Raw genomic sequence first — 24,474 nt, forward strand, 5'->3', positions numbered from 1 at the left:
TTGCATACAGCTGCATTCAGTCTAGTGTATTTCTAAGGAAATTGCTTGTTGCATTCTTTGATACTGTCTTAGGAAAATAAAGTTCATGGCATTTAATCCTTTGTGATGTTTCACCAACATTAGCCATTAATGCAAGGTCTGTTCTGCTAAGTAGATTGTTTCCTGTGTCATAATAGCACACAGCCATTGCCTCTTTGGGTTTCTCTTGTATGTCTTCCTATAAAAATGACAGCATAATACCATTGTGTAATAGCTTACATTTTCAAAGTGGTATAGAAACTTAGACTATGTGGTGTTGTCCTGGATACCTGATGCTGCACCTCTTTGGGGTTTGGGAATTCTCAGTGTGGTGGCCTCACCTCTGGAATTTTCTTCTGCTGTTTGGATAGATATAATTCTTCTTCGAATGCTTGCTCATGTTGATTCCAAGTAGGTGTGTGTGCACCATGCGCACAGTCATCAGAAGGTTTTTCCCCTAGCAGTACCCATCAGGTCAGTGCAGGCACCCCTGGAGTGGCTCCTCCATGGCACTGTAGATAGGGCTTTGCTGAACCCGCTGCCTCCTCTGTTCCTTCTTACCACCTGTGATGGTCGTTGGAGCTTCTTGTCTTCTCTCTTTGGCAAGCATTCCTGTAGTAGTAGTAGTAGTAGTAGAGTCATCAAACCTGTAAATAGTAGATTAGAATTGTTTAGCTTAGTTCATAATTAGATGCATTTAATTGGCTTTCCCCCTCATTAACCCCACCTCAGTCCCAAGAATTCAAACTGTGCGGTACATGCCACAAGCTTAAGTCAAAGAGCGATCCCCACAAATCCTGTCTGAAGTTCCTAGAGGAAGCTCAGCAGGCTGACTGGTGCAAGATCTGTAGGAGTTTTTAGCCAAGGACCAAAAAGGACAGGAGTGTTAGACTGAAGCACATCTTCATGGAGGCAGCTCTTTGCCCTTAACTGAGCCACTCAGACTCAGCACCCACTACATCAGTGCAGAGACCGCTGGCCTCTGTGAAAGGCTACTGAGTCAAAGGAGGACTCTGCACCAAAGGACCCCTGACACTGGCATTCCCTGGCATTCAAGACCTGGTACCGTTCCCACTCTGTGGTACCTCACAAAAGGTGGAAGAAAACTGAGAGTACATGTTCCCTTACAGTAAAGGCTGCAGGGAGAGAGAATAACTGTGCGTGTCCCTTGCTGGGCCACCCAGCACCTTCCCCACTGGGGCAAGCACTATCAATTTTGGTACTGCAGAGGGTACCGTTGAGTCTGATGCCAATGGACTCACCTGAAAGGGAGAGCCATGTGGGAAAGCTGCACCACCCTTTACCCCAGACTTATTTTAGGTGGCTAAAGACCTGATAGCCATGATGGCACACCAGTCCTCCACCAGGATGGAGGAACAGGAGCCAAGACCACGAGCACCACCATGGTCCCCACACTGAGTCTCAGTCATCTGGTTTATAGGCAGACTCCTACATCTCCAGGCATAGTCAGCACTGGTCGCAGGGACGCCGCTACAGGCAGGAGAAGGGGCAAAATCCCTTCATGGGACTGTGGCCAGTGCAGTGGCGGATGCCTGTGCGATGGCCCTTCTGAACTCTGGGCATATCATGAGGCCATGGGGCTCTTTTCCAGGCGGTCCTATTCAGTTGCCTCATAAGCATGGGCCCCAGGCCTTCGGAGGTCTATCACCTCGCAGCACCAAAAGGGACGATTTCAGCACTGAGGGAAGCGCAGAGTATGGTGCGGAAACTGGTACTAGCGGGGATCCCAGCATCAAGCCTGAAAACCCAGTGGAATCCCGTGATCCAGTAGGACAAGAAGATCTGGGTCCCCCAGTGCATTGTCATCGTCCTCCCCCAAAGAGGCAGTGACAGGGACTAAAGTGATAGAATGAAAATACTTTGACCCCTCCATAGGACATGAATATCTCTTTACCCACCCGTAACTCAGGTCGCTGGTGGTAGCAGTGGCAAATGACAGAGAAGCCAGGACAACAGGCTCCAATGCCTAACTCCGAGGATTCGAAGAAGCTGGATCTCTAAGAACAGAAGGGAAAGGGCATCTGTCATACTGGCCCCAGCAGCATTGGTATATGATGCTGCTGGAACTGTCCATGGTCGCCCCAATTGCCCTGCCATTGATGCCAGACATAATCATGCAGGAATATGGTCGTCTGCAGCATCCCAACCTTGATTCTCTCCACCTCACATTTAGTGCTCAGTTTCTCCAGATAAAACGCTGGTGTTTGGATAAATTTCCCAAAGGAAAGGTGGATTCTCTCCACCTTTACATTTAGTGCTCAGTTTCTCCAGATAAAACACTGGTGTTTGGATAAATTTCCCAAAGGAAATGTATACTATTTTTCTTTTGATTTTAGTTCCTCGGCCAAGATGTGAAAAGATCTGTTCACTGAACTTCAGTATGAAAATACTTGAACAAAAATTCATTAATTCTGAGTTGTTACCACCATTTAGATTTAATTTAAGTACTTGTTACTGTAGCAAATCTACTTGATCAGGAAAGTAGAACCTGCATTCCTTTCAGAACTCTGATTTAAGCTGTTCCCCTCTAGATCCAGAATGGGGCACACAAACATCTCGTGAAAACCTTCTGGTGTTTTACCACTGTAGTCCTAAAAACCTTTTTTGATAGGCAAGAGCCCTAACACAAAAGGAGAGAGTGGAGGAGTATCTTCAAGAAAGCACTGAATTGCCTTTGGGCCAGATCTTTGTCTGATTTAGTAACCAGCAAATTGGTTCATAAATGTATTATTGGTTTTTAAATCAATTGCAAGACTAGAGTCTGGTGGGCTAATATTCTTTGTCCTTATTGTTTTGAAGTGGATTCTTTTCTTTAAACTTGTCTACTGCTGTACAATGCAATAAATCTGTCTAGGAAAGCAGGCAAATGGTTGGTTGAAGCCAATACTCTGATTAGAAAGGCAAGAGGTTTTCTCTTAATACCTCGGTCTGCCCTTCGCTTCGGTGGGTGAAGTTAATGGAACTATTCATTTGAGTAAATTGGTCAAGATTTAGCTTTAATTTGGAATTGCAAGTTTCCTAACTTTCTCACCAATATGCCTCAGTCTCTTGCCAGGTGTGGAGATTGAGACATGACGGAGCCCCTGTCTTTGGGCTCTCTTCTGGGGTTGATACCAAAGGTACCATTAGAAAATCTGGTATTCTAGTTGACAGGCAACCATATTACAAAAGACTGCCAACTACTTAGTTTAAATAGGCCAAATGCCATCAGAAGGCAATAGTTGGTCACGTGTTCCCTGGAGCACATCTAACTGATGAGCCAGAAGTGACAGGCATAGAAGTTTTGATGTCATGTTTCCAGAAATAAATTATTTGTTTCTGAGATTTGTTTCTGGCAATGCCTATTTTAAATATCTTTAACTTTTTTGCAAGTTTTCTTTTTAGTTCCAAGAAGATTACCTTTTTTCCAAAAAATATTGTTTCTATTTTTAATAGTGCTAACGTCTGAACTTCCCTTCAGAATTGATACACATAATTAAGGCAACTGTATACATGAAAACTAATATTGGATTTACGTCTGTACCCGGTGCAGCTCTAATTAGTTAACCTGAATACATAATATCTTTTTTTTAAAGTAAAATGTTTTTATTCTGCAATGGTTTGCTGTTTAAGGCAGGAGAATATCTCTTAAACTTTATTTTTAAATACAAAGTGGTACTATCAACTTGAAAACTAAACATTAAGGGAAAAATGCATTATCTTGCATACTACTCCCTCCTATTGAATCCCTTTTCCAATTTGTGTGGATTTATAATCGTGTTTTCCTGTTGTGGTTTGAAATATTATCCCCATCCCCCAATGAGAAATAGGTTGTACAAGGGAAACAGTGAGACTGACTATACACTCAGTGCTGTTAAATACATAAAGTAACTATCTGAAAAAAATACTTCATTACTAAAGTGAAAGATGAATCGTGGAGATTCAGTATTGCATATAACAATGGTAAGTAAAATTGTTCTAAAGTGGATTTTAAAGTTAGTGTCATTTTAAGATCCTTGTTTCAATTTGCTCAGTGGTTTGTTTGTTTTTGTTTTTTTTGGGGGGGGGGGGGTGGCGGGGGAAGAGGGGAGAGGGAAGGTGCTTCATAAATAAAATTTATGTACAGAATGTAAGCTATACTTAAATTAGAAGCTGAAGCAAATGTAAGATGGCTTAGTAACTTGCTATTGTCCCCCCCCCATACTTTTTTCAAGTTTGATTTTTGGGTCCTCATTCTATTTCAGGAACATGTAGAAATGTATTAAGTTCTCGTGATCATGATTCTTTCAGCTTTGAATAAAAGGTAGATGGATTTATTTTTTGGCAGAATGAAACCAGTACAGAGAAAACTGTCAGTTCTGTGGATCTTGAGAAACAGGACTCTCCTCCACCAAAGCCTCCACGGACCCGCAGGTACTATTCACCTTCTCAGTTTTGAGCTTAAAGAGTTACCAAGTTTATACTTAAATGATCAATCCTGTCTCCTTTGATATATTGCCAATAGTCCATATTTTGTGTGAACTAATGGATTTTGTGAAAATTAACAAGTATGACTTTGCATAATTCCCAAGGCAAATTAAAATGTAATTTACACAGCAGTTGTTTAGCCTTTTTCTAGCAGTTTATCTTAAGATGCTGAATAAGTCTTGCATCACAGTAACATCACTTTTTATGTTTAAGAGAAATCCTAACCATTTCAACTGTTGCATGATCTCAAGATAATGTACTTCAGAGATTTGCAGACTCATACATCATTAATAAGTTAATGTTAAAAGTGTGTTTTAATGTCTTTTTTGACCTTTTAGTATATTTTTACAAACTTTAGGGGGCAAATTTAAGGTTTGAGTGTTGTAAATCGGGTGCTGCCTCTTTCCTGGTTGGGCTGTGAAGAGTCCTTCTATAGTGAGCATATACTTACCCTACACTGAAGTAAATATAGAAAAGGTTATCAGAAGCGCTTCAAATTATATATTTCCTCATACACCCTCAAATACCTCCCCCCAACCACCAAAAAAAAAATCTAACAAAAAGACACTTATCAGCAAAGCCTTGTTGGCAAAACAAAAGAATTTAGGAATATGGAGCCATTCCTTTTAAAGATGAGCCAGAAAAAGTAAGGAAAGCTTTCAAAAAGCTAATAGTAAACTTTTTTTTGAATCACCATGTTTAAGATTTTAAAGCTATTTAAACATTGTTGCATTTGGTGTCACAGCACCTAACTGATTTAGGAACCTAAGCATCATTTTCAAAAAGGATTTTGGTTCACAGGAGCCTAATCAGTAATATTATGAAGACTTTCAGGCTGCAGCTAATGTTCTGACTGCATAGTCGTAGCAATAGAAGTATGTTGAAGGGAACGTGTTTAAGTGCTTCCCTTAAACTGTCTAATTACAAGACTAACCGAGACACTTTTTGTCTCATTTCCCCCCATCTAATACCTAATCCACACAAAAGCTGTTATAAAGCTATTTTAGGCTTTGTGTGTACAGTAATGCACAAACAAATACATTGATATCTAAAGGTTATATTTGCAAATGTAAAAAGGAAGAATACAATTTTTAAGAGGAATGGTTTTACCAACTGACCTTTTATTCATTCAAACAAAAAAACGTAAAACTGAGAAGTTAGGAGACAAATCTACCTTTATGTAAATGGTTATTTTTGCTCCCTTTTTGGAAAGATAAACATAGGCAATTGGAACTTTCAAGCAGACAATAATTGGGAGACAGCATGAGGAAAAAAGGAAGAAAGATGGTGAAGGAATATCTGATTTTGTGGGTGGGGAAGGGGAGAATCAGATCTACATGAGGCACCACTTTTTTTTTTTTTTTTTTTTGTGAGATGGGGGGCTTCCGAATAGTCAAATTTTTGGCACACACGTTAGGCATGCCCCTTTTTATATATAATGTAAGAGACCAGGTATCTTTCTTTAGCATTTTCTCTAATTTTTCCTTATTTTCAACAAAAGTAATGTACAAGAAATGTAAAACAAAATAATTAATCTCCATCTCAGAATAATTCATATGTTGAATTGCTTAGACCCACTTGTTTTGCATTTTATCTTTCTCATACTTGTTTCTCCTGTCAAACTAATTTAAATTGCAGGTTTCTGAGATGTTTGTTCTTAAGGTCATAAACATTTTGGTGACATAATATGCAGTTGCTTGTTTTTTTTAAAAAAAGTGAAAAATCAGAGGTACCTGATTGCTAACTAGCAAATGTAGTACCTTTATTTTTAGTGGTATAAAGGAGGATGCAGGAAACAACCAGTCAATGAGTATTTTCTTTGCAAAATATTTAGATGTATAATGGAATCAGTGACTGCACTTGTGAGAAGATGAAGTTGTTCAATCAGCCAACTCATTTATAAAGTAATACTGATTGAACGTTTTGAAACATTTACTGTTTTGGTAGATACAATATATATTTGGCCTTTATAAAATATTTTATATAGTACAGGATAAAAATGTTTTGAGTTGCTTAAATGCCATAGCACAGATTAAAAATTGTATGACACATGTTAGTTTTATCATTAAAAGTTTAATCTCTTCCAAATGGAGTACCACAGTCAGTATTGGGAGCCTCTACTATTTAATACTTTAATGATGTAGAAGATCAGCATTAATCATACTTGCCAGCCTCAGAATTGGTGGAACGTTAAACCTACAGGATGATGGATCCACACTAAGTGGCTTAGAGAGATTATAACTGTGAGTTGTATGCAGTAAAATGGGATTTAAGACTAAATCCTTTGGGTTGGAGAGGGAAACAGCATATGTACAAATGAGATGATAAACTGTCTAGAAATTAATGAGTCAGAATGAATGGAGAGAACAACATGTAAAATACATATGAGAACACATCGCAATACTGTTATAAGAAGAAATTAATTCTGTTCTCCATAAATAGTGATTTAATTTAAAATTACAGGTATAATGATCCACTTTGACTGTACGTTGATACATGATTGTTCCAGAGCTAGAATTTTCATGCAGTTCTGGTGTTTACTTGAGGTACCAAAAAAAGCAGAGGAACCCACACAGGTGGCAAGGAAATCTCATCAGGACTGGAGAATAAAATGAGATCCTGAGTAGGCTAAACTTAAAATCTGAAAAGGATGTTTTACAGGAATGTGGTCAGTCTAAACAAATACATTCAAGGACATAGAATTGGAAAAGATTTTTCACATTATTGCAAGATGACTTGGAAAGGGGCAATAATTTTAAGACACTTTTCCCTAAGACTGGCCTACTTCTTTCCCACCGCTCCCTTCAGTAGTTTGGGCATTTGGAAGTAACTGTTCTCGGAAGTGGTGTTTATGTCTGGGAACCGATTATGTAAGATACAGGGGGAAAGCTATGTAGTTGTCCTGAAAAAGGTGTGGCATATTGTGTTCAATAATTTTGTGTGGTCCTTTCTGGCTTCTACTACTGTAGCTTTGCATCACATTTGGAGGTGGGTCTAACTTCTGCCACTTACTTTCTTATGGTGGAGAGGATTATTGTAGTAATGATCATGGTGTGCAAGATGCATCCCAAATACAGATGATGATATAGTCCCTGCCCTGGAGAACCTACAATCTAAAAAGACAAATGAAGAAAAGAAGTGATTGTTACATACAAGCAAAGTTATCAGAGTTACAGCCTCATATCTGTCTTGTTATGATGTATTGTCTTGTTAAACATGCTATTATCCTCCCTTCATGATTTATTTCCACACCAATTCCCAGCTTCAATTCCAGTGCCACTATGCCCCTTCCTTTCAGTATTCTATCCCCTCACTTCATATAGGTGAGGCTAAGAATATTAATAAGATAAACAGAATAGCGAAGTACGTGACGTAGAGAGCTTGTTCCTTAGTCTCCTGGTAGAAATGTTTTTTAGTTGGTATTTAAATAGGGTGGAGTGGCTTTACTGACCGGTTCAGGGAGTGTTCCATATTCCTAGTCTAATTCAGAATAAAATGTTAAAGTATTTAGTTCCCTTCAGGAATATTGCTGAAATATGTTTAAACTTCTTTAAATTAACATTATTAAGGCTTCCAGCCAAATGTGCACTTAAGAGAATATATCCAGTTTCTAAAGAGATTAAAAGCAAACTCATTCTTACCCAGAGGAGTAACTTAAAAGGGGGAAAACTGTAAGACCGTTTATTTTCTTTACATAATGTTTTTAGATGGCATTTCAAACTGAGCAATCAAAAATTGCTCATGTCTTTTAACACTAATCAGCAAACTATAGGTTTTATAAAAACTTTATAGCTTTGCTTTTAAACAAACAATGGAAAACTTCACTAACTTTATGCATGAACCTAAGTAATTATTGTCTAGATGTATGATATGCTTAATTAAGCAACAAAATTTGCTAGAGAATGAAAAGTAGGCCACGGTGTACATCTCATATCGTGAAGCACAAGGCTTGAGTGATCTCAGCAACCCCAAAAAATGCATGAATGGTCCATCAGTCCAGGTTCCGGAGTACCTTTTAGTCTTTATAAATCTATTTTATTAACTTTTTAAAGTGTCTTCCCTTTCTGTGTTAAATACTATAGTAAAAAGTAAACTACATACTAGCTTTGTGGAAGCGAAAAAACAAAATTACACTTCAGAAATCTGGTCTTAAAACTGCTTCCCCCCGCCATTGTGTGGCCTGACCACTGAGCCATTACACCTGAGCACAGTTTCTCACTATAGAGCTGGAGGAAGATAGAGATGTCAGAGTGGACTAATGAACTGGGCCAGCACATCAAATCCCTGTCAGTCTTTGCTTTTGCTCTAGAGCTATAGAACTCCTACTTCCATCACAAATTACCTGGATTTCAGGTCCCAAAAATCTGCAGATGCATTTTGGCAAGAGGTTTTCTTACTGTGGCATTCCACTACCGTGCTCTTTTCTTGCTCTCTTGGCTCCCATTCCCATATGACATCCCTAAATTCCTTTTCTCTGCTCTTCACTCCTCACTTGTGTGGTCAGTGGAAATACTACTTAACCAGTTTCTGATTCTAACCTATTCCTCATGTTATTTCAAGGCTACAGTTAAACATAATTTTTTATTCTTTAATTTTAGTTGGCTTCTGTTCACTATATCCAACTGTTCTGGTTTTTGGATTTCCCCTCATCATACATAGTTTTTATTAATGTTAATAGTTACAGTAGGGATGAAAAAAGTTTGAATAAAGTTTCTGGATTGGGTCTTTTTTATTTTAGTTCCTCCTGACAGACAGTTCTAGTTTCCCCTTTGTTGACGGTGAAGAGGTTTGTTGCACTTGGGAGGGATGTATGGATATGGCTTCTCAGAGGATAAATTGACAGAGGACACATTTTATTATAACTTCATATAACTGTTAGGCTGTGTTTTATCTATGAGCATACAAGTTTAATTGTGCATTACATATTTTGGCACAACAGCCATTTGGTGCATATTTACTGATACAATAATTAGCTTTCATGTACATATTAATAGGGGTGATACTACAAAGAGGATTGTTTTGTAAAATAGGCTTATACAGAAGGACTAATTAAATCGTTTAATTCTTCATTGGTTTGGGTGATCCTGGTATATGTCTACACTGCAGTGTAAGCCTGGACTCAGACTCGAGCCCTAGCACCTCCCCTTCAGTCTACACACATTTCTTGAACTTGGGCATGGACCCAGGTTTCCAGGACCCCATGAGCATGGAGGGTCTGATCCCAAGTCTGGACCTGGGGTTCAAGCCATATTGTTTTGCAGTGTTGACACAGCACTTCTCCTTCCCTGGACTCGGGTCCTGGGCGTCCACCAATAATATCCCGCAATGCTATGAGCCTATTTCCTTTGTCCTCTGTCTCAAGAATCACCAGTTAACTCTGGGGAAATGGAAGCACCCTTCTTGTTCCAGTGCAGCAGCGTGGCATTTAATACCTCCATTTTATTCTGATTGCCAAGCTGCAAACACAACCCTAGGAGCACAAGCAGATTTTGGTAATTTCTGGTGCAAGGCCAGCAAAACAGTGGATTTGAATAAGAGTACTAGGAACGACCATGAATACCAGCAAAGAAAGCTGGTGGCACTGGAAATTTACCAGACCAGTGATCGGTGCAGAGAACGGATTAAGCAGCTTAGGACTGAGTGTCAGAAAACCAGGGGCCACAACCATACCTCTGGTGACTCACCAACATCATGCCTATTTTATGATGAGTCTGACTAGGTGCTGATGACTACACTGAGTCATCAACTGTGCATGATGACCTGGTCAGCTGGGATGGCACCCAGTTAGCCCCAGAAGCCAGCGTGGGAATTGATAGGAGCCAGCAGCAAGTGCCAAATGAGGCAAATGAAGTAATTCTACTGATGAAACTGGTCCTAAAGAGGCTTTGTCACAGGAACAACTGCAGCACATTCTGGGGCTTTACTTAGAGGAGCCCCCTTGGAGGAACAGACCATTGCAGAACTGGCAGCCGAAACAGAAGAGGGAGACGCTTCCCCAGAGCCAGGTGAGTTTCTGGCTCTATTTTTGTGTTTATTAATATAGAAATGGGAGGGATTTCCACTGTAAGAACCAATGCAAAAGATAGATAAACCTTAGATAGCAACGTGTATCCGCTAATGGTGGATTGCCTGGCCACCCTTGGCATCCCCATGCCACATTCCCCACCACATTGAATTCAAAGTGAAGACCAGGAAACATACACAATAAAACAAGCTTATAAAATAATTTTTACTGGAAAGGCACACATTTTTTCTAATACATTCCAGTTTGTTAAAATAAGGAACTTCTGTTACCTTCCCTGTATGTATGTCGCTTGATACAACGTTGGGTTGGTAACGAGTTGCCTGAAAGGACTGAACTGTATGATGGGGAAGAGGTTCAAATGTAGTACATTTCTGTTAAATGTAATCCATACATTCCATGGGTGATGAAATCATTAGTTCCAAATACTGTTGGGGAGGTTAAATTCAGTCCATAAATTTGCCAGGGGAGGAGAAGTAGAATTGTGTTTTCTTGTAGTCCTAAAAGACTGTAACAGGGAGATGCTATACCATGTGGAAGTTAATGCAGCATCTTGCAGATTTCTCCCATGATTTCTGACCCAAACCCATAGCAGGAACTCCACATAATCACATTTTGGGGAAGGCTGTATTATCAGGGCCATCTCAGTAGCTCACCAGCTCACTCTAGTCATAAATGTGGTGTTCATTCACCATATATTTGAATACTTTGGTGGTATACATTCCTTTCACTGTGATTAACCTGGCTGTGTCCAAGGAGTTTGTGGTCTGGGGCAGCCCTCTGCCAATATATTGATTTTGAAACTCACCAAAAAAAAAAAAAGTTCTGTCCTTGAAATTCCGAAGAGACTTTTTTTGATGCTTCTGCATTGTGATATTCAAGACAGTAACCCTCTGTCTTGTCCTATTCCAGGCCCCTCAACCTCTACAGGCTGCAGTACCTCCTTAGCTACACTACCACTACTCACACTACAGAAGCCTGCCTCTTTGCAGACGGTTCCAAGAGGAAGCATGATGAATTTGATTGAAGTTCTGGCCTGGGCCAATAAGCAGTTCAAGTATCAAAGGCAAAGGGACTTGAGGCAAGAAGAAAGATATGCTGAGAGGCAAGCGGAAAGGCTCGGGCTGGCTTCGCAGCTTGAGGAGAGGGTAGCAGCATGGAAACAGGCATTCTTCACAGTTCCTGGAACAGGAACAGTGATTTAAGGAGGAAGATGGAGCACAACAGAGAATTGTTTTAGAGGCTGCTGTCACTACTGGCTGCAAGAGTGCAGGTTCCTGCACCACGGCCCGTGTCCACTCCACAATATCCCAGCCTGCATTCCGGGAACAGCTTTGGACAACTCCAGGGCTGGGTGGCCTGTTCAGTCGGGTGCTATGAGTGACTGGACAGGGCAAATGTGCCATATGCAGGCCTCAGTGCTGAACCCCTCCCCCCGTCCACACCTCAACCTTCTGCCCTGGATTCAAGTGTGTGGCAAATATAGAAGGAAGGAAAAGGAGAATGGGGACCCAAAGGGCATGCAATCATGGGGGGTGGCCCATGTAGATAGTTCAACTGTTTGCACTTGTTTATGCACTTTGTTCTTGGTTATTTTTTAAGCTTTTGGTGTTGCTGGTGCTTTAGTGTGCCAAAGGTAGCTGGCCTGCGAGGCAATGGTTTAATATTGTACTTTTCCAATACAAGTGTGAAATAATGATTTTCATTTTGTAAAGAAATTTTATTGCCATCACAGCAATACATCATATAATGTATTTTTCAAATAATCAAGGTAAACACATGATCAATGGCAAATGGGAGGTTGTATGCAAAACCCATTTCTCAATACAGCTATAAATATCAATCCATAGGCCGCCGCCGCGCGCGCGCCCCCCCCCCCCCCCCCAATTTCATAAGTGGTCATGTCATTCAAAAGTGCAGTATATGGTAACTCCCATCCCACACAAGCAATAAATGCACCTCCTCTCCCCCCACACTCCACAAAACAAGCTCATTCATAAAGATACTATTTTCCCTCTTCCATTGGCCCATGGAAGTCCATATTGTGGGAGCACAAAGCATCTCTGATTTCTGTTGCCTAGGTGTATCCAGCTGCAGCAGCGTTAGGTGCATTTTGTGGCCAAGTGTGTCTGTTGTAGGTCCATTCCTGGGAAATGGCTCACCTTTGGCTTCACAAAGATTACGAAGAGCAGAGCAAGCCATAACAATGTGGACTGCATTGATGACACTAGAATCCAAACAGGTCTGTAAATATCAGCAGTGGGACTTCAATAGGCCAAATGCACATTCAACCAGAACATGTGTATCCAATTCTGTAATAAACTGTCTAAAGGTTTTTAACTAGGAAAAAGAAATGTTATTTACAGGTTAATGCAAGCAAACATATACACACTAACAAGTTACCATTTATAGTTTCTGAAGGTGACAGAGATGTAGTAATCTCTACTTTCAGAAAGTGTTTCAGGATGGACCTAAGTTGACTCTGGGAATCTCTGCTTTGGTTTAGTATATCTGGCCCTGTGAGAGTTCAAACAGAGATCACAAAAAGAAATGGTTAGCACTGTTATGGCCTTTCTCCAGAGTACAAACCAGTGAGATGAGGGCTCTTGCACGTAAATTCTTCACGGATGGGGCAATCAACAAAGCTCTTTGTCCTAGATGGCCCATCAAATCTAGGATATAGATAGGAAGAGCGATCCTCTTTGCTATCAAGATGGACTGAGTTCACAAGTTCAAAGCAAGAATTTTTACAGTTATAAAACAAACTTATATTTTACCCTGTAGCATGGAATACAGACATTACAGGTGAAAGTTATGCATGCAGCAACTTAGAAGTATTTTTTAAAGTCTAAACACTAAATATATTATTTTAAGACTAATACCTGTTTTGAACAAAATAACATACAGGTAAGCTGGTTTGGTTTCCAGCTATGAGTTTCAGTTCTTAGTTAAGGCCTACAGCCTTGGCCAGAGCTGGCACATAGTTTACCAGCATCACACCATTCTCTCAAAGCCAGCGATTACTTAAGGAATGTTCTTTTAATAATGCCTGCCGTGTTGGGGTAAACCAGACACCTGATTGCCTCAGAAATCTGTCACCACTTTACCCATACTCGAATTTCCAACACCAAATTGAGTGGCCACAGACCTGTAACAGTCTGGGACAGCCAGCTTCTAAACAGTTTATGGCACTCTGCTTCTGGACTGGCATGGCTGCCCTCATGCATGTGACTTTAAACAGGAGGGTCCAGGGCAACCTGCTCACAACACTTCAGAAATATAACTTTATGTGTAAGTTTTGGACCCACTGCTGGTGATCCCAAGTCTGCATAGTGATGTGATCCCACAAGTCTGTGCTTGTGGTCCTGTTCCAGAAAAACTGGTGAACGTAGCAGGCTTCAGTAGCTATACAGAGTATCATGAGTAGAGCCAGCTGGTTTGAGTCTGCCGTCCTTGTCCTGCTCGGTCATTAGCTCTGTCAGGTACCTTTGGTGGGTCAGAAAAAAGCCACTGAACTGCTGACAGGCATCTCGTGGAAGATCTGCCTGTATCTTGAAACAGACAAAAGCCTAAACAGAAGTTCTTGAAATGGCAACTCCTTAATTTCGCTGACTCCAGCTGCTGGAAGCATTCAGACCAAAATGATGGGTCAGTAGGATGTGGTGGGTCAAGTCAAGTGTTCCTACAGTGCTCAGTGAACAAAGAGCTAGAGTCTTGGACACATTTTTAGAGGGCACTAGAAAGTCTAGGATGTGTGGTTGGTTGGACTTGGGTCTGCATACTGCAGTGTGGACACCAGAACCCCAGGTTCGGGCCCAGGTTAAAAAAGTTAGGATTGGCAATCAGTGTAGATGCTCAAGTTGTGGATTCTCAAACCCAGTGTCTGTTGACTTAAGTCCTGTTAACCCTGGACTTACATTGCAGTGTAGCCATACCCATACAAATGTGTAGCTTTCCAGTTGAACTTTTAATTTGTTGCTTGTGTGTGCTTGCCTATAAATAAAGGCTTTCAAGTGCTTGTTTTTTAAGGTTCTTAATTTTTAATCACATGAAAAGGATGTCTTTAAAGGACACTTTTTGGCTTGTTTTGCTGGCCAAAAGAATCATCCAGTAACATTCCTTAAGTTTTGGAATTATAATGACTTCTGATAAGAGTGCAAAACATTTAAAAAAATCATATTTTCCATAAGATGAGCAAATACTTCCTTACTGAACATAATCATCTTTGGTTAAATTGTGTTTGAACTTGATATTGGCAAAATGTTAAAAATTATGCTATTTTATTCCACGAGTACTGCCACTAACTTGTGAGCAAGAGCATTTCATGCTATCCTGATTCTATCTGGCAACAACACAGTATAGTTTTCTGGGAGCCACTGACTCTGGAAATCCCGTAACTAGTACTTATGCTAACTGCCTTAGAAAAATATCAGGTTCTAGTCTTACAATCATAGAATCATAGAGTTGGAAGGAACGTCAGAAGGTCATCTAGTCCAACCCCCTGCTCAAAGCAGGGCCAACCCCAACTAAATCATCCCAGCCAGGGCTTTGTCAAGCCGGGCCTTAAAAACCTTTAAGGATGGAGATTCTACCATCTCCCTAGATAATCCATTCCAGTGCTTTACCACCCTCCTAGTGAAAAAGTTTTTCCTAATATCCAACCTAGACCTCCGCCACTGCAACTTGAGACCATTGCTCCTAGTTCTGTCATCTACAATACTAATGTCTGTTGATAAAAATTAGTAGGCTTTTCATCAGGTGTGGCAATTGTATCTGAGTAATTAAGACTATGGGGAGGATTAATTTTATTCCTACTATTAAATGCAAAGCCATCCAGAGCTTTGATTAATTTGCAATTTAAACTTATTTAGGTAGAGTAGAACTTGGTTGCTTCAACTCCAGCAGTGATGTGCTGGTGCTTTGGGGTCTGAAGGGGATGTTTTAATTAGACAGATACCCTTCAATAAGCCAAGTACTTGAATCTCTGTTACCTAATTATTTGCTTATTCTCTAGCAAAGAAAGCTATCAAGACACCTGTGAAGGAAAAGGGTAATGGGAATTGGTGTTCAGTAGAAAGAAAAACGGTAACTTTTTTCAAACAAAGTATCCTTTAGACCCAACATTAAATGATAAAACTTTAATTACAGCCAAAATATTTCACAAACATATAAAGCTAAGGCAATGCTGAAAGAGAAGGGGAAAAATAAAAGGTGGGAAAGAAGAAAATTGATGGTAGAGAAAACATGAGACAGAACGTAATGTTTATACGTCATCCTGATTTTCTTTCTGTTTCTATAGAAAACACAGTGGTTCTTTATTTGGGGGAGAAGAGACTAGATTATTGTTGCTGGTAACACAAGTCAAATGGCCACTTACTGTGAATGAAGCTGCATACTGTAGTGGCAAGTAATTTCTCTGTCAAATTTAAACTCTGATGAATCTTTTAATACATCTTCAGTTATGCTAAAATAAAAACAGTTAAATAATCTGTTGGCTCCTAATAGCCTTGTTAGCAGCTGTTGGTTTAAATTTATTGGTTTTAAAAATACTTTTTATTTAACTATTTTTTTACTTGAAAATCACCAGTGGGCTGTTTTTGATCATTCCTGATGCTTGGGTACATGTTAATCTATAATTCAGTTTCTGACAAGTTGAGCAAATTGCAGCTTTTCTCCCACATGGCTGAATAAGATCTGATGCTTAAATAAAGTAGAATAATATGGTGTCTAGCCTCAGCCCACTTATGTAGGGTTTAATGTTCCTATTTTAATTATCTGGAAGAATGCAGAGCTCAGTATCTATTTTTGGTTGATCATAGCAGCTGCATTCCATGACCTTGGCATCACACTCTTTTATTTGATAATAAAACCCCATAGTGTGTTGAACAGAATAACCATGGATTGAGGGCTTTTCATTTGGACATTGGCCAGTCCTCATTTAAATCTGAACTACATTTTGCCCTTTTTTAATACAGTAGCACTTTTCCACTAAGCCACAGAGTGGTTTAAAATTAAATTGTCTATTTTATTAATCCTTTGGAGCATAGTTGGAGAATAGGCGTACTGTAGAAATGCTTTTCCCAATTTGCATTACCCGTCCCCTCCTTGTTGTTTGTCACCTCACTTATTGTGTTTATGTATACATTTTAGATTGTAAACTGTTGGACAGAGATTCTTTCTTCTGTGAAGCACCCACTATGCTTTAGGGCACTATAAAATAAATTAGCTTTAGCTATATTATGTTTTAAAAGTAACAAATTGTTAACCTCCAACTCAGGACATATTCCCCTTTTTTTAATGAAAGCTGTGTCATGATTATGAAAAGTGTAGTACATCTTTACACTGAATTTCAGTTAAACGCTATGAGGAGTAATAAGGTGATAAAGGTCAAAAAAGCTTTCCTCCCCTGGGCTTGCTTATCGTGACATTGTTTTTTATGTGAAATCTGTGTTGCTACATAAATTATTCTTAACCTTTATACAAACTATGAGTAGCTTTTAGTATCCTGGAAATGTCTCTTGCATACTCCATTGGAAGCAGGAGACCGAAGCTATAAGGAGCTTTTATTCTGCTCTTTTGGTTCAGTGTCTCGCCTTTGTTTTGTTTTTAAAAGGTGTCAGTAATCTGAAATAGTGTTTCATTATTTATCTAAAAACTTTATATATAAATGCAGGGACAAGCAGATACTCTCCAGAACAGGAAATAGCATACTAGAGTCTAATTTTAAAATCTCATTCTTTAGTGACTTGCTGAATGTTTCAGAAATTAATTTACATAATCTTCAAGAGTTGTGAAGCCTTCCTGTAAAATGGACAGACACATCACATTGACATTTTAGCCAAAGTCTTCCTGAGGAAGTGAATAAACAAATTATTCAAATATATTACATCCCAATAGTTACATTCACATAGCTATGTTATCCTTTTGACAAAACTGTAACAATCACATTTTAAAGAATGGTATATTACTTAAGAGGATAATAGGAACCTGTTCTTGAGAGCTGTTGATCATCCACTTTGCAGCATCAGTGGATGTTGTAGATGCTCATCACATCTCTGGTTTACACTCTGAGAACTGAACAAAAATTTTATAGCGAATGAGAACGACTTCAATTAACTACTGTTCATCACAATAAAATAGCTGCAAGAGATTTTTTGCCAATGCATTTTTAACAAGCTAGAAGGGATATTACTGGATATCATGAGTAAAACTCATGTATAGTGAACCCAAACATTAGAATCAGCTATTAGGCCAAAAACATTGATATTCCATTATTTGGATTCATTTATACAGAAAAACATTATTAAACGTCTGTCAAAATTCTCATGTTTTTCTTGCATCAAAATGTCCTCATGTTTCTTATGGAACTTGGGCATGAAACCTAGATAACAGTTGTCCCATACGCGTTAAAAGCCTTATCCACAGGTTTGAGTTCACCCTTCTGGGTAATGTTTATCTGTTTGCTCACTCTTTTTTGTTGTTTTTCTATATGCATGACATCACAAGGTCAAATAATTGTATAAATCACATAATTGTTCTTGCATGTAATCCTTGCCTGACACATTTTTCTCTTGTAATACTATTACCATCTTGTGAATGCAAGTGTTTTAATACATTTTTCTTAATTTTACTAATAAGGGAAATTGATTCACTTTGAGTACATGTCTTCAGATCCTCCTATGGAAATGTAGTTATTCAAAAATTACTCCCCAAAGTTCATCCACTAATCTCTCCTGCCAGAGTATCAAAATCTCCAGCATACATTGACACCAGTTTATATTTCTTTGCTTCTGCATCAAAAATCTTCATTAAAATATTTTACCCTAATTCTTTCCCCTGCTTGCATTAGTTTCACACCCCATAAGTAGTTACTATGCTTTTTTATTCTCATAGTGGAAAAGCCATTTTAATGGGTCTGAAGGAAAACTAATTCTGTATAACAAGTGATTCCTGTTTGTAGACTTCTTCAGTAAGTCTTCAGTCATGTTAGTTAATCTGTTACTTCAGTTTAATTATATAGTACATTTTATTAGATATCTATTTTCTACAGCTTATACACTCCTGCCTAAAATATTTCTCCCGTTCTCAAAAATTAGACTTTCTACCAATACTTACTATAAATTGTAAGCTCATTTGTTAAAATCTGCTCCATTAATTTCACTATAAACAAATGTGCAGAGGTGTCTATAAACCTACTCCTGTTGCTTTTGCCCCCCAAAAGCAATATTAAAATTCCTTTTCAACAAATCAGATACTCCACTAGATGAATCTCTTCTTATTTACTGTATGCAACTCACTGAAGCTTTGCCATTGATGGGTTAGTATAACCTTCAGAATAACAAAAACTGAATCTATAGTCACAATACAGCCCTTATTACATCTATGGAGAAAATGTGTTCTATGTTTAAAATGTGTCTAAATCAAAATAGACATGTGGGGGGGAAGGAGGGCAACAAACTGAGCTAGAGATTGAGCAGGACTAAGTACCAAAAACAAGTATCTTAATATATCTTTCCAAATGTGTCTTATTTTTGTTTAAATGTAGATATTATGAGAATTTTTCCTATTTTCACTAAAAGCAGTGTTTTTAGTGAGTGCTTTGTTCTCCAATGAATCCAATTGTTTGTTTTTTTTTCTCAGCAAATCTTTCAGGGAGTATTGCTTCAAGAAGGTCTGACCATTCCACAAATTCTCTGTAGAGTCAGCTGTGGGGAGGGAAGTGAGGAGAAATCTGCTTTGAAGCTATTTTTTATGGGTTAAGGTTTGTAAGTTCTGGCCTTTAAAAGTTAGTAGTTATGGCAGCATTATGGATTTTTCCCAAGTTATATTTTGGAAGACTTATCAACTATTTCCTTGCCATTTATGCTGTTGTGACTTGGTTCATATCTGCTATGTTTCCAATATTATACAACCATTTACAGCAAGCATTATAAGTGTTGTGCATAGTTTAACATTGGTGTATGTGAAATGTTTGAGAATTTTTTGAGCTCTGTCAGAATTGATGTTGCTGAAGTACAGATAATTTACATATTTACTTTTTTGCAGTTGTCTTGTAGAAGGAGATGTTAAGGAAGAAATCTTGCAGCCTCCAGAACCTCACCCAGTGCCACCCATCTTAACACCATCACCTCCTTCAGCTTATCCAACAGTTACTACTGTGTGGCAGGACAATGACAGATACCATCCAAAGCCAGTTTTGCACATGGTTTCATCAGACCATTCAACAGACCTCAATGAAAACTATAATAAATCAACAGAACATTCAGGGAAAAATGAACTTAATGAACGTTTGGAGAAAAAGCTGGAGCGCAACTTAAGTTTTGAAATTAAGAAGGTACCTCTTCAGGAGGGACCACGGAGCTTTGATGGGAACACTCTTTTGAACCGAGGACATGCAATTAAAATTAAGTCTGTTTCATCTTGTGTAATGGATAAGAACTCTAAGCCACAGGAGCATAGTTCAGGGGATTCACTTGTAGACTCTTTTCAAAACTCTTGTGGGGAATACAGTGTGTCACAATCTAACAAAGCCTTAGTAGCTTCACTGGAAGGGCTGCAGAGTCAGAAGGGTTCTGATGCTCCAGCAAGACCAGACAGTCTGCCTCTCAAAGAAAAGGGACATGCTATGTGGTCCCTACATGGGCCTGAAAATGCACTGCCTACATCTGCATCTGAGGCTATGTCTTCAGATGTCTTAAGTCATGGTATTAAAACTGCCTCTCTGGTACCAAACCCCACATCTCAAGTGGAATGCTCTTCAAATGACACAGATGATCATCAGAGCAGTATGCTTTCAGTTAGAGCACCCCTCTGTTTCACTAATCCTCTTCATTCCGATGATTCTGACACAGATGAGAGGAACTTTGATGGAGCCATGACCAAAAGTACATCTAATATTTCAACCGCAAGTGCCACAGTTTCTACTGCCACTAGTACTGAAAACATTTCTGCCAGAAAAGTATTACCAATGTCCATTGCTAGACAAGATGTTCCAAGAATAATACATTCTGAAGGGGATAAAGGTAGGTATTTTTGTATTTCAGCTATTTGTCACATTTAATAAATCTGTAGAGTGGGAGAATATTTATTTCATAATTTGACAGTATTGCAAAGAGATTTTAATTATAAAACTTTAAATTGATAGTATGACTGCTTCTGTAACAGTCTAATTTAGTTTCCAAATCTCCTTTTCTCCTGTGAGTTTAACTCTAACTCTGTATTATTACTGCAAATCTTGATAAATTGCCTCAAGCAATTGAGAAACATTAATTTGCTCCATTATTAGCCTGTTTCTACGTCTTCAACAGTCACATTTGTCTCACCTGAAGTTAAATTGTCCCTTCATTCCACCACTTTAGCTACATGGAAGTACTAATGTAAATATTTTATGTACTTAACTAATATAACAGCCTGTTAAATTTTGGATATCCAGTTAGAGTTTGGATAACCACATTCACGGTGGAAAACACAGCAGCAATACGCATTGAGTAATTGAGTTGGCTGCTGTCATCACTGGTTACAGCATGTTTGTGTAAAACAATCTTCTTTGCTTTACTGTTCTTTGAAAAACCTGTTATGCTGCAAACAGATGATATATTTCTAATACTACTGTTGGGCTCTATGGCTTTTGCAGTTCACTGCACTAGAAGGGTGGGAAGGCAGGCTTACACCCTCACTCTGTTCAAAAGAAAGACATTCAACATAATTGAGAAGGGGACCTCAAACACTAATGTGCAGCAATAGTCAAAATGTTAGGAACCATTAGGAAAGTGATAGAGGCATGATATTTTCACTCATCTATCTAAATCAATGGTACACCCACAACTTGAGTTCTGTGTGCAGTTCTGGTCACCCCATCTCAAAAAAGATATATTAGAATTGGAAAAAACAGAGAAGAGCAACAAAAATTATTAGAAGTATGGAACAGCTTCCATATGAGGAGAGATTAATAAGATGGGACTGTTCATTTTAGAAAAGAAATGACTAAGCAGTGATATAATACAGTTCTATAAAATCATGAATGGTGTGAAGAAAGTGAATAAGGAACCTCTTTACATGGATTTATAGACTTTAAGGTCAGAAGGGACCATTATGATTATTTAGTCTGGCCCTCCTGCACAATGCATGCCACAGAACCTCACCCATCCACTCCTGTACATAACACAATGAAATTAATAGGCAGCAAGTTTAAAACAAACAAAGGAAGTACTTTCTCTCACAACCACAATCAACCTGGGAACTTGTTGTCAGGAGATGTTGTGAAGATCAAAAGCATATGCTAATTGGGTTAAAAAAAGAATTAGAGAAGTTCATCGAGAATAGGTCTATCAATAGCTATTAGCCAAGATGGTCAGGAACCCAGCCCCATGCTCTGGGTGTTCCTAGACCTCTGAGTGCCAAAAGCTGGGATTTCACGACAGGGGTGGATCACTTGATGATTGCCCTGTTCTGTTCATTCTCTGTGAAGCATCTGGCACCAACTACTGTTGGAATACATGATAGTAGGGCTTGATGGACCATTGGTCTGACCAATATGGCCATTATGTTTTTATGAACCATCACATTGACTAAATCATTCATATTTGTGGCATGCAGTAAACACTGCTTGACAAAGTTCTTGAATACAGTTGACACCTTTTTAAAGTTAATTGCCTTCCTTATAATTATCTTTACTGATTTTTGTGTGCCACCATCTTGAATGGTCCAAAATGAGGGAAAGGTGTTCAGTGATATGAGATGTTGAAGTCAACTTTCTTAAATAAAGATAATCCCACTTGTTCAGAGAAGCATTTTGAAAGTTTTCATATTTTTTCCTAGGCTCTATGACATGTATTTGAAAGAATACTACCTTTTCACAAATCTAAAAAGCAATGTATCTTTATAGGTTCTCCAGCATTAATTTCTTTCTACAAGTAGTAGTACAGCTTGCACATAGTCTAAGGCAGTGTTTCTCAACCTGGGGGTTTAGAGGGGTCGCAAGTGCAGAGCTGGTATTGGGGGTGGCAAGAAAGGCAATTGCCTGGAGCCACAGGGGCGCCATGAAACTAAGTTACATGCCTCAGCCCCGTGGGGGTGGGACTCAGGCTTCAGGGGTACAGTAGTTTGGAAAGGTTAAGAACCACTGGTCTAAGGGTTCAAAGTGACTAATTTCTATTTTAAGGTTCTTTAAGACACATACCAAAAAGCAAAAATGCTTTGCTTCCATTCCCTATTCAGCTTATCTACCAAAACGGTCAGTCTTGAGAACAGTAAAAAACAGGTCAACTCATATTAAACTGGTTATTTTCAATGTGTTTCTACTTTTGATACTCTGACCCAGGTCTGCTGTGTCTATTTTGCTATTGTCGATCACAAAATACGGTGTTCGAGTCTATCTCCTCATGTCTGGACATGTTAGCATGTTCTCCTGGCATGAATACTGTGAGGAACATGCCACAGCTCCATTGTATCAGCTGCCCCAGCTGAATCTGACTTGGCAGCTGAACCCTCCCAGACAGTCTCGCCTAACCAATTGCCAGCGCGGGGAGCGGGCCATGGCACGGTTTCCTAGAGCTGGAGGCATTGCTGCTTGTCCCAGTGAATGCCGAGCTGGCAGGAAGAGGGACTGGAGCCTGCCGGATTGGCGGATCAAGTCGGTGGGGGAGGGCAGGAAGAGAGCTTCCCTTGGGAAGCGTAATTGCCCCGTGCCATAAGAGGCTCCAAGGAGTGCACCATGGGAACACAAAGGGTGCCTGGACTTGGATCGCTTTCTACCCCAAACCGTAGATCATACATTTTTTTATATATATATAATTTTTTTTTTCCATGTATATAATTATGGATTTATTTTTGCGGGGCTCCCCTTAGCCTGAGGTCCTGGGCAGCTGACCCTAAAGCCCCTGCATTAATCCGGCCCTGTATAAAGGTGATGACTAAGATTAAGATTTTTGTCAGTTATTTTTAGTAAAAGCCGGGGACAGGTCATGGGCAATAAACAAAAATTCACGGAAGACTTTGACCTGTCCCTGCCTTTTACCAAAAATAAACAACAAAATGAGACTGACTGGGAGGACCAAAGTCTGAGTAGGAGTGGGGGGAAAAGAGAGCCTGAGCCCTCTTGCCGAATGGGAAGTGGTGGTCCAGTACCCCCCACCTGTGACAGCTGGGAGCTGCGGGGGCCACCGCTTAAAGCTTTGGTTGCATGAACAAAATTTTCAGTGCTGCAGTAGCAGTTTGGCCTTTCTGACAAATTAATTCAAACAGAGCAGGCCCCAAGATGATGGGTTTCTTTGTGTTTGGTGGGAATCCCCATTAAATACAACCATGTGTAGGTGATCGGGGGTCATCCTGGCATGCCCCTTGGTGGCCAAAGTATAGACCCATAGTGTCACACTACAACTATGCTCCCTGTTGTCTCTTAAAGATTATCGTTCATGATTGATTGGCATTCTTTCATCAGTGAGAGACGGTGGAATTTGCAGCCTATGATATAGATAGTTTGCAATGTCTCGAGATTAAATAGTCCAATCTGAAATTTATATAATCTTTGGCAGTTGTTGCAAATGTGTGTCTTGGTTGGGAACTGCTTTCATCCTACAAGCTCTTAAAGATTACCATGCAGACACTTGCGTTGCAAACAGCTCTTTTACTGGGATTTTAATTTTTCTCCATCTCAACCTGTTACACCAGGTTCTTCAGGCTTTGCACCTTCCGGGAATATAGTCTCTTACCTGCTCCCTCTCAAGTGTCCCAGTTAATTTAAATGCATTGCCTTCCCTTCGCCTACCTTCCTGTTAAGGTTTTATGCTGCTACTTGCAGCTGGTCCTAGTTCTACCCTCCCCAGGCCTACCCCCTTCCGCAGTCTTACACTGTACCTGGCTGTGAGGAGCAGTAGAATTTCTGCTCTTGGCCTTTCTTTTTTCTGTTCTTCACAGCTAGATACAGTTTATTCCTGCCCTCTCTTGGCCTAGATTCTCAGGAGCTATCA

At 39.5% G+C, this 24,474-nt stretch overlaps 1 protein-coding gene across 2 annotated transcripts in view; it reads left to right on the forward strand.

Annotated features, from left to right (window-relative positions):
* PTPN12 (protein tyrosine phosphatase non-receptor type 12) overlaps positions 1–24,474 on the forward strand; it is a 134,437-nt gene that overhangs the window by 92,130 nt on the left and 17,833 nt on the right. For both annotated transcript variants that reach the window (XM_067564527.1, XM_067564528.1), the window contains exons 12-13: positions 4,346–4,431; positions 19,553–20,529. In XM_067564527.1, the coding sequence (XP_067420628.1) occupies positions 4,346–4,431; positions 19,553–20,529 (1,063 nt within the window). The remainder of the gene's footprint in view (positions 1–4,345; positions 4,432–19,552; positions 20,530–24,474) is intronic.

This window comes from Emydura macquarii, unplaced genomic scaffold, assembly GCF_026122565.2.
Source record: "Emydura macquarii macquarii isolate MOO-44397 ecotype Brisbane River unplaced genomic scaffold, CSIRO-AGI_Emac_v2 contig_2636, whole genome shotgun sequence".
Taxonomy (NCBI): Eukaryota; Metazoa; Chordata; order Testudines; family Chelidae; genus Emydura; species Emydura macquarii.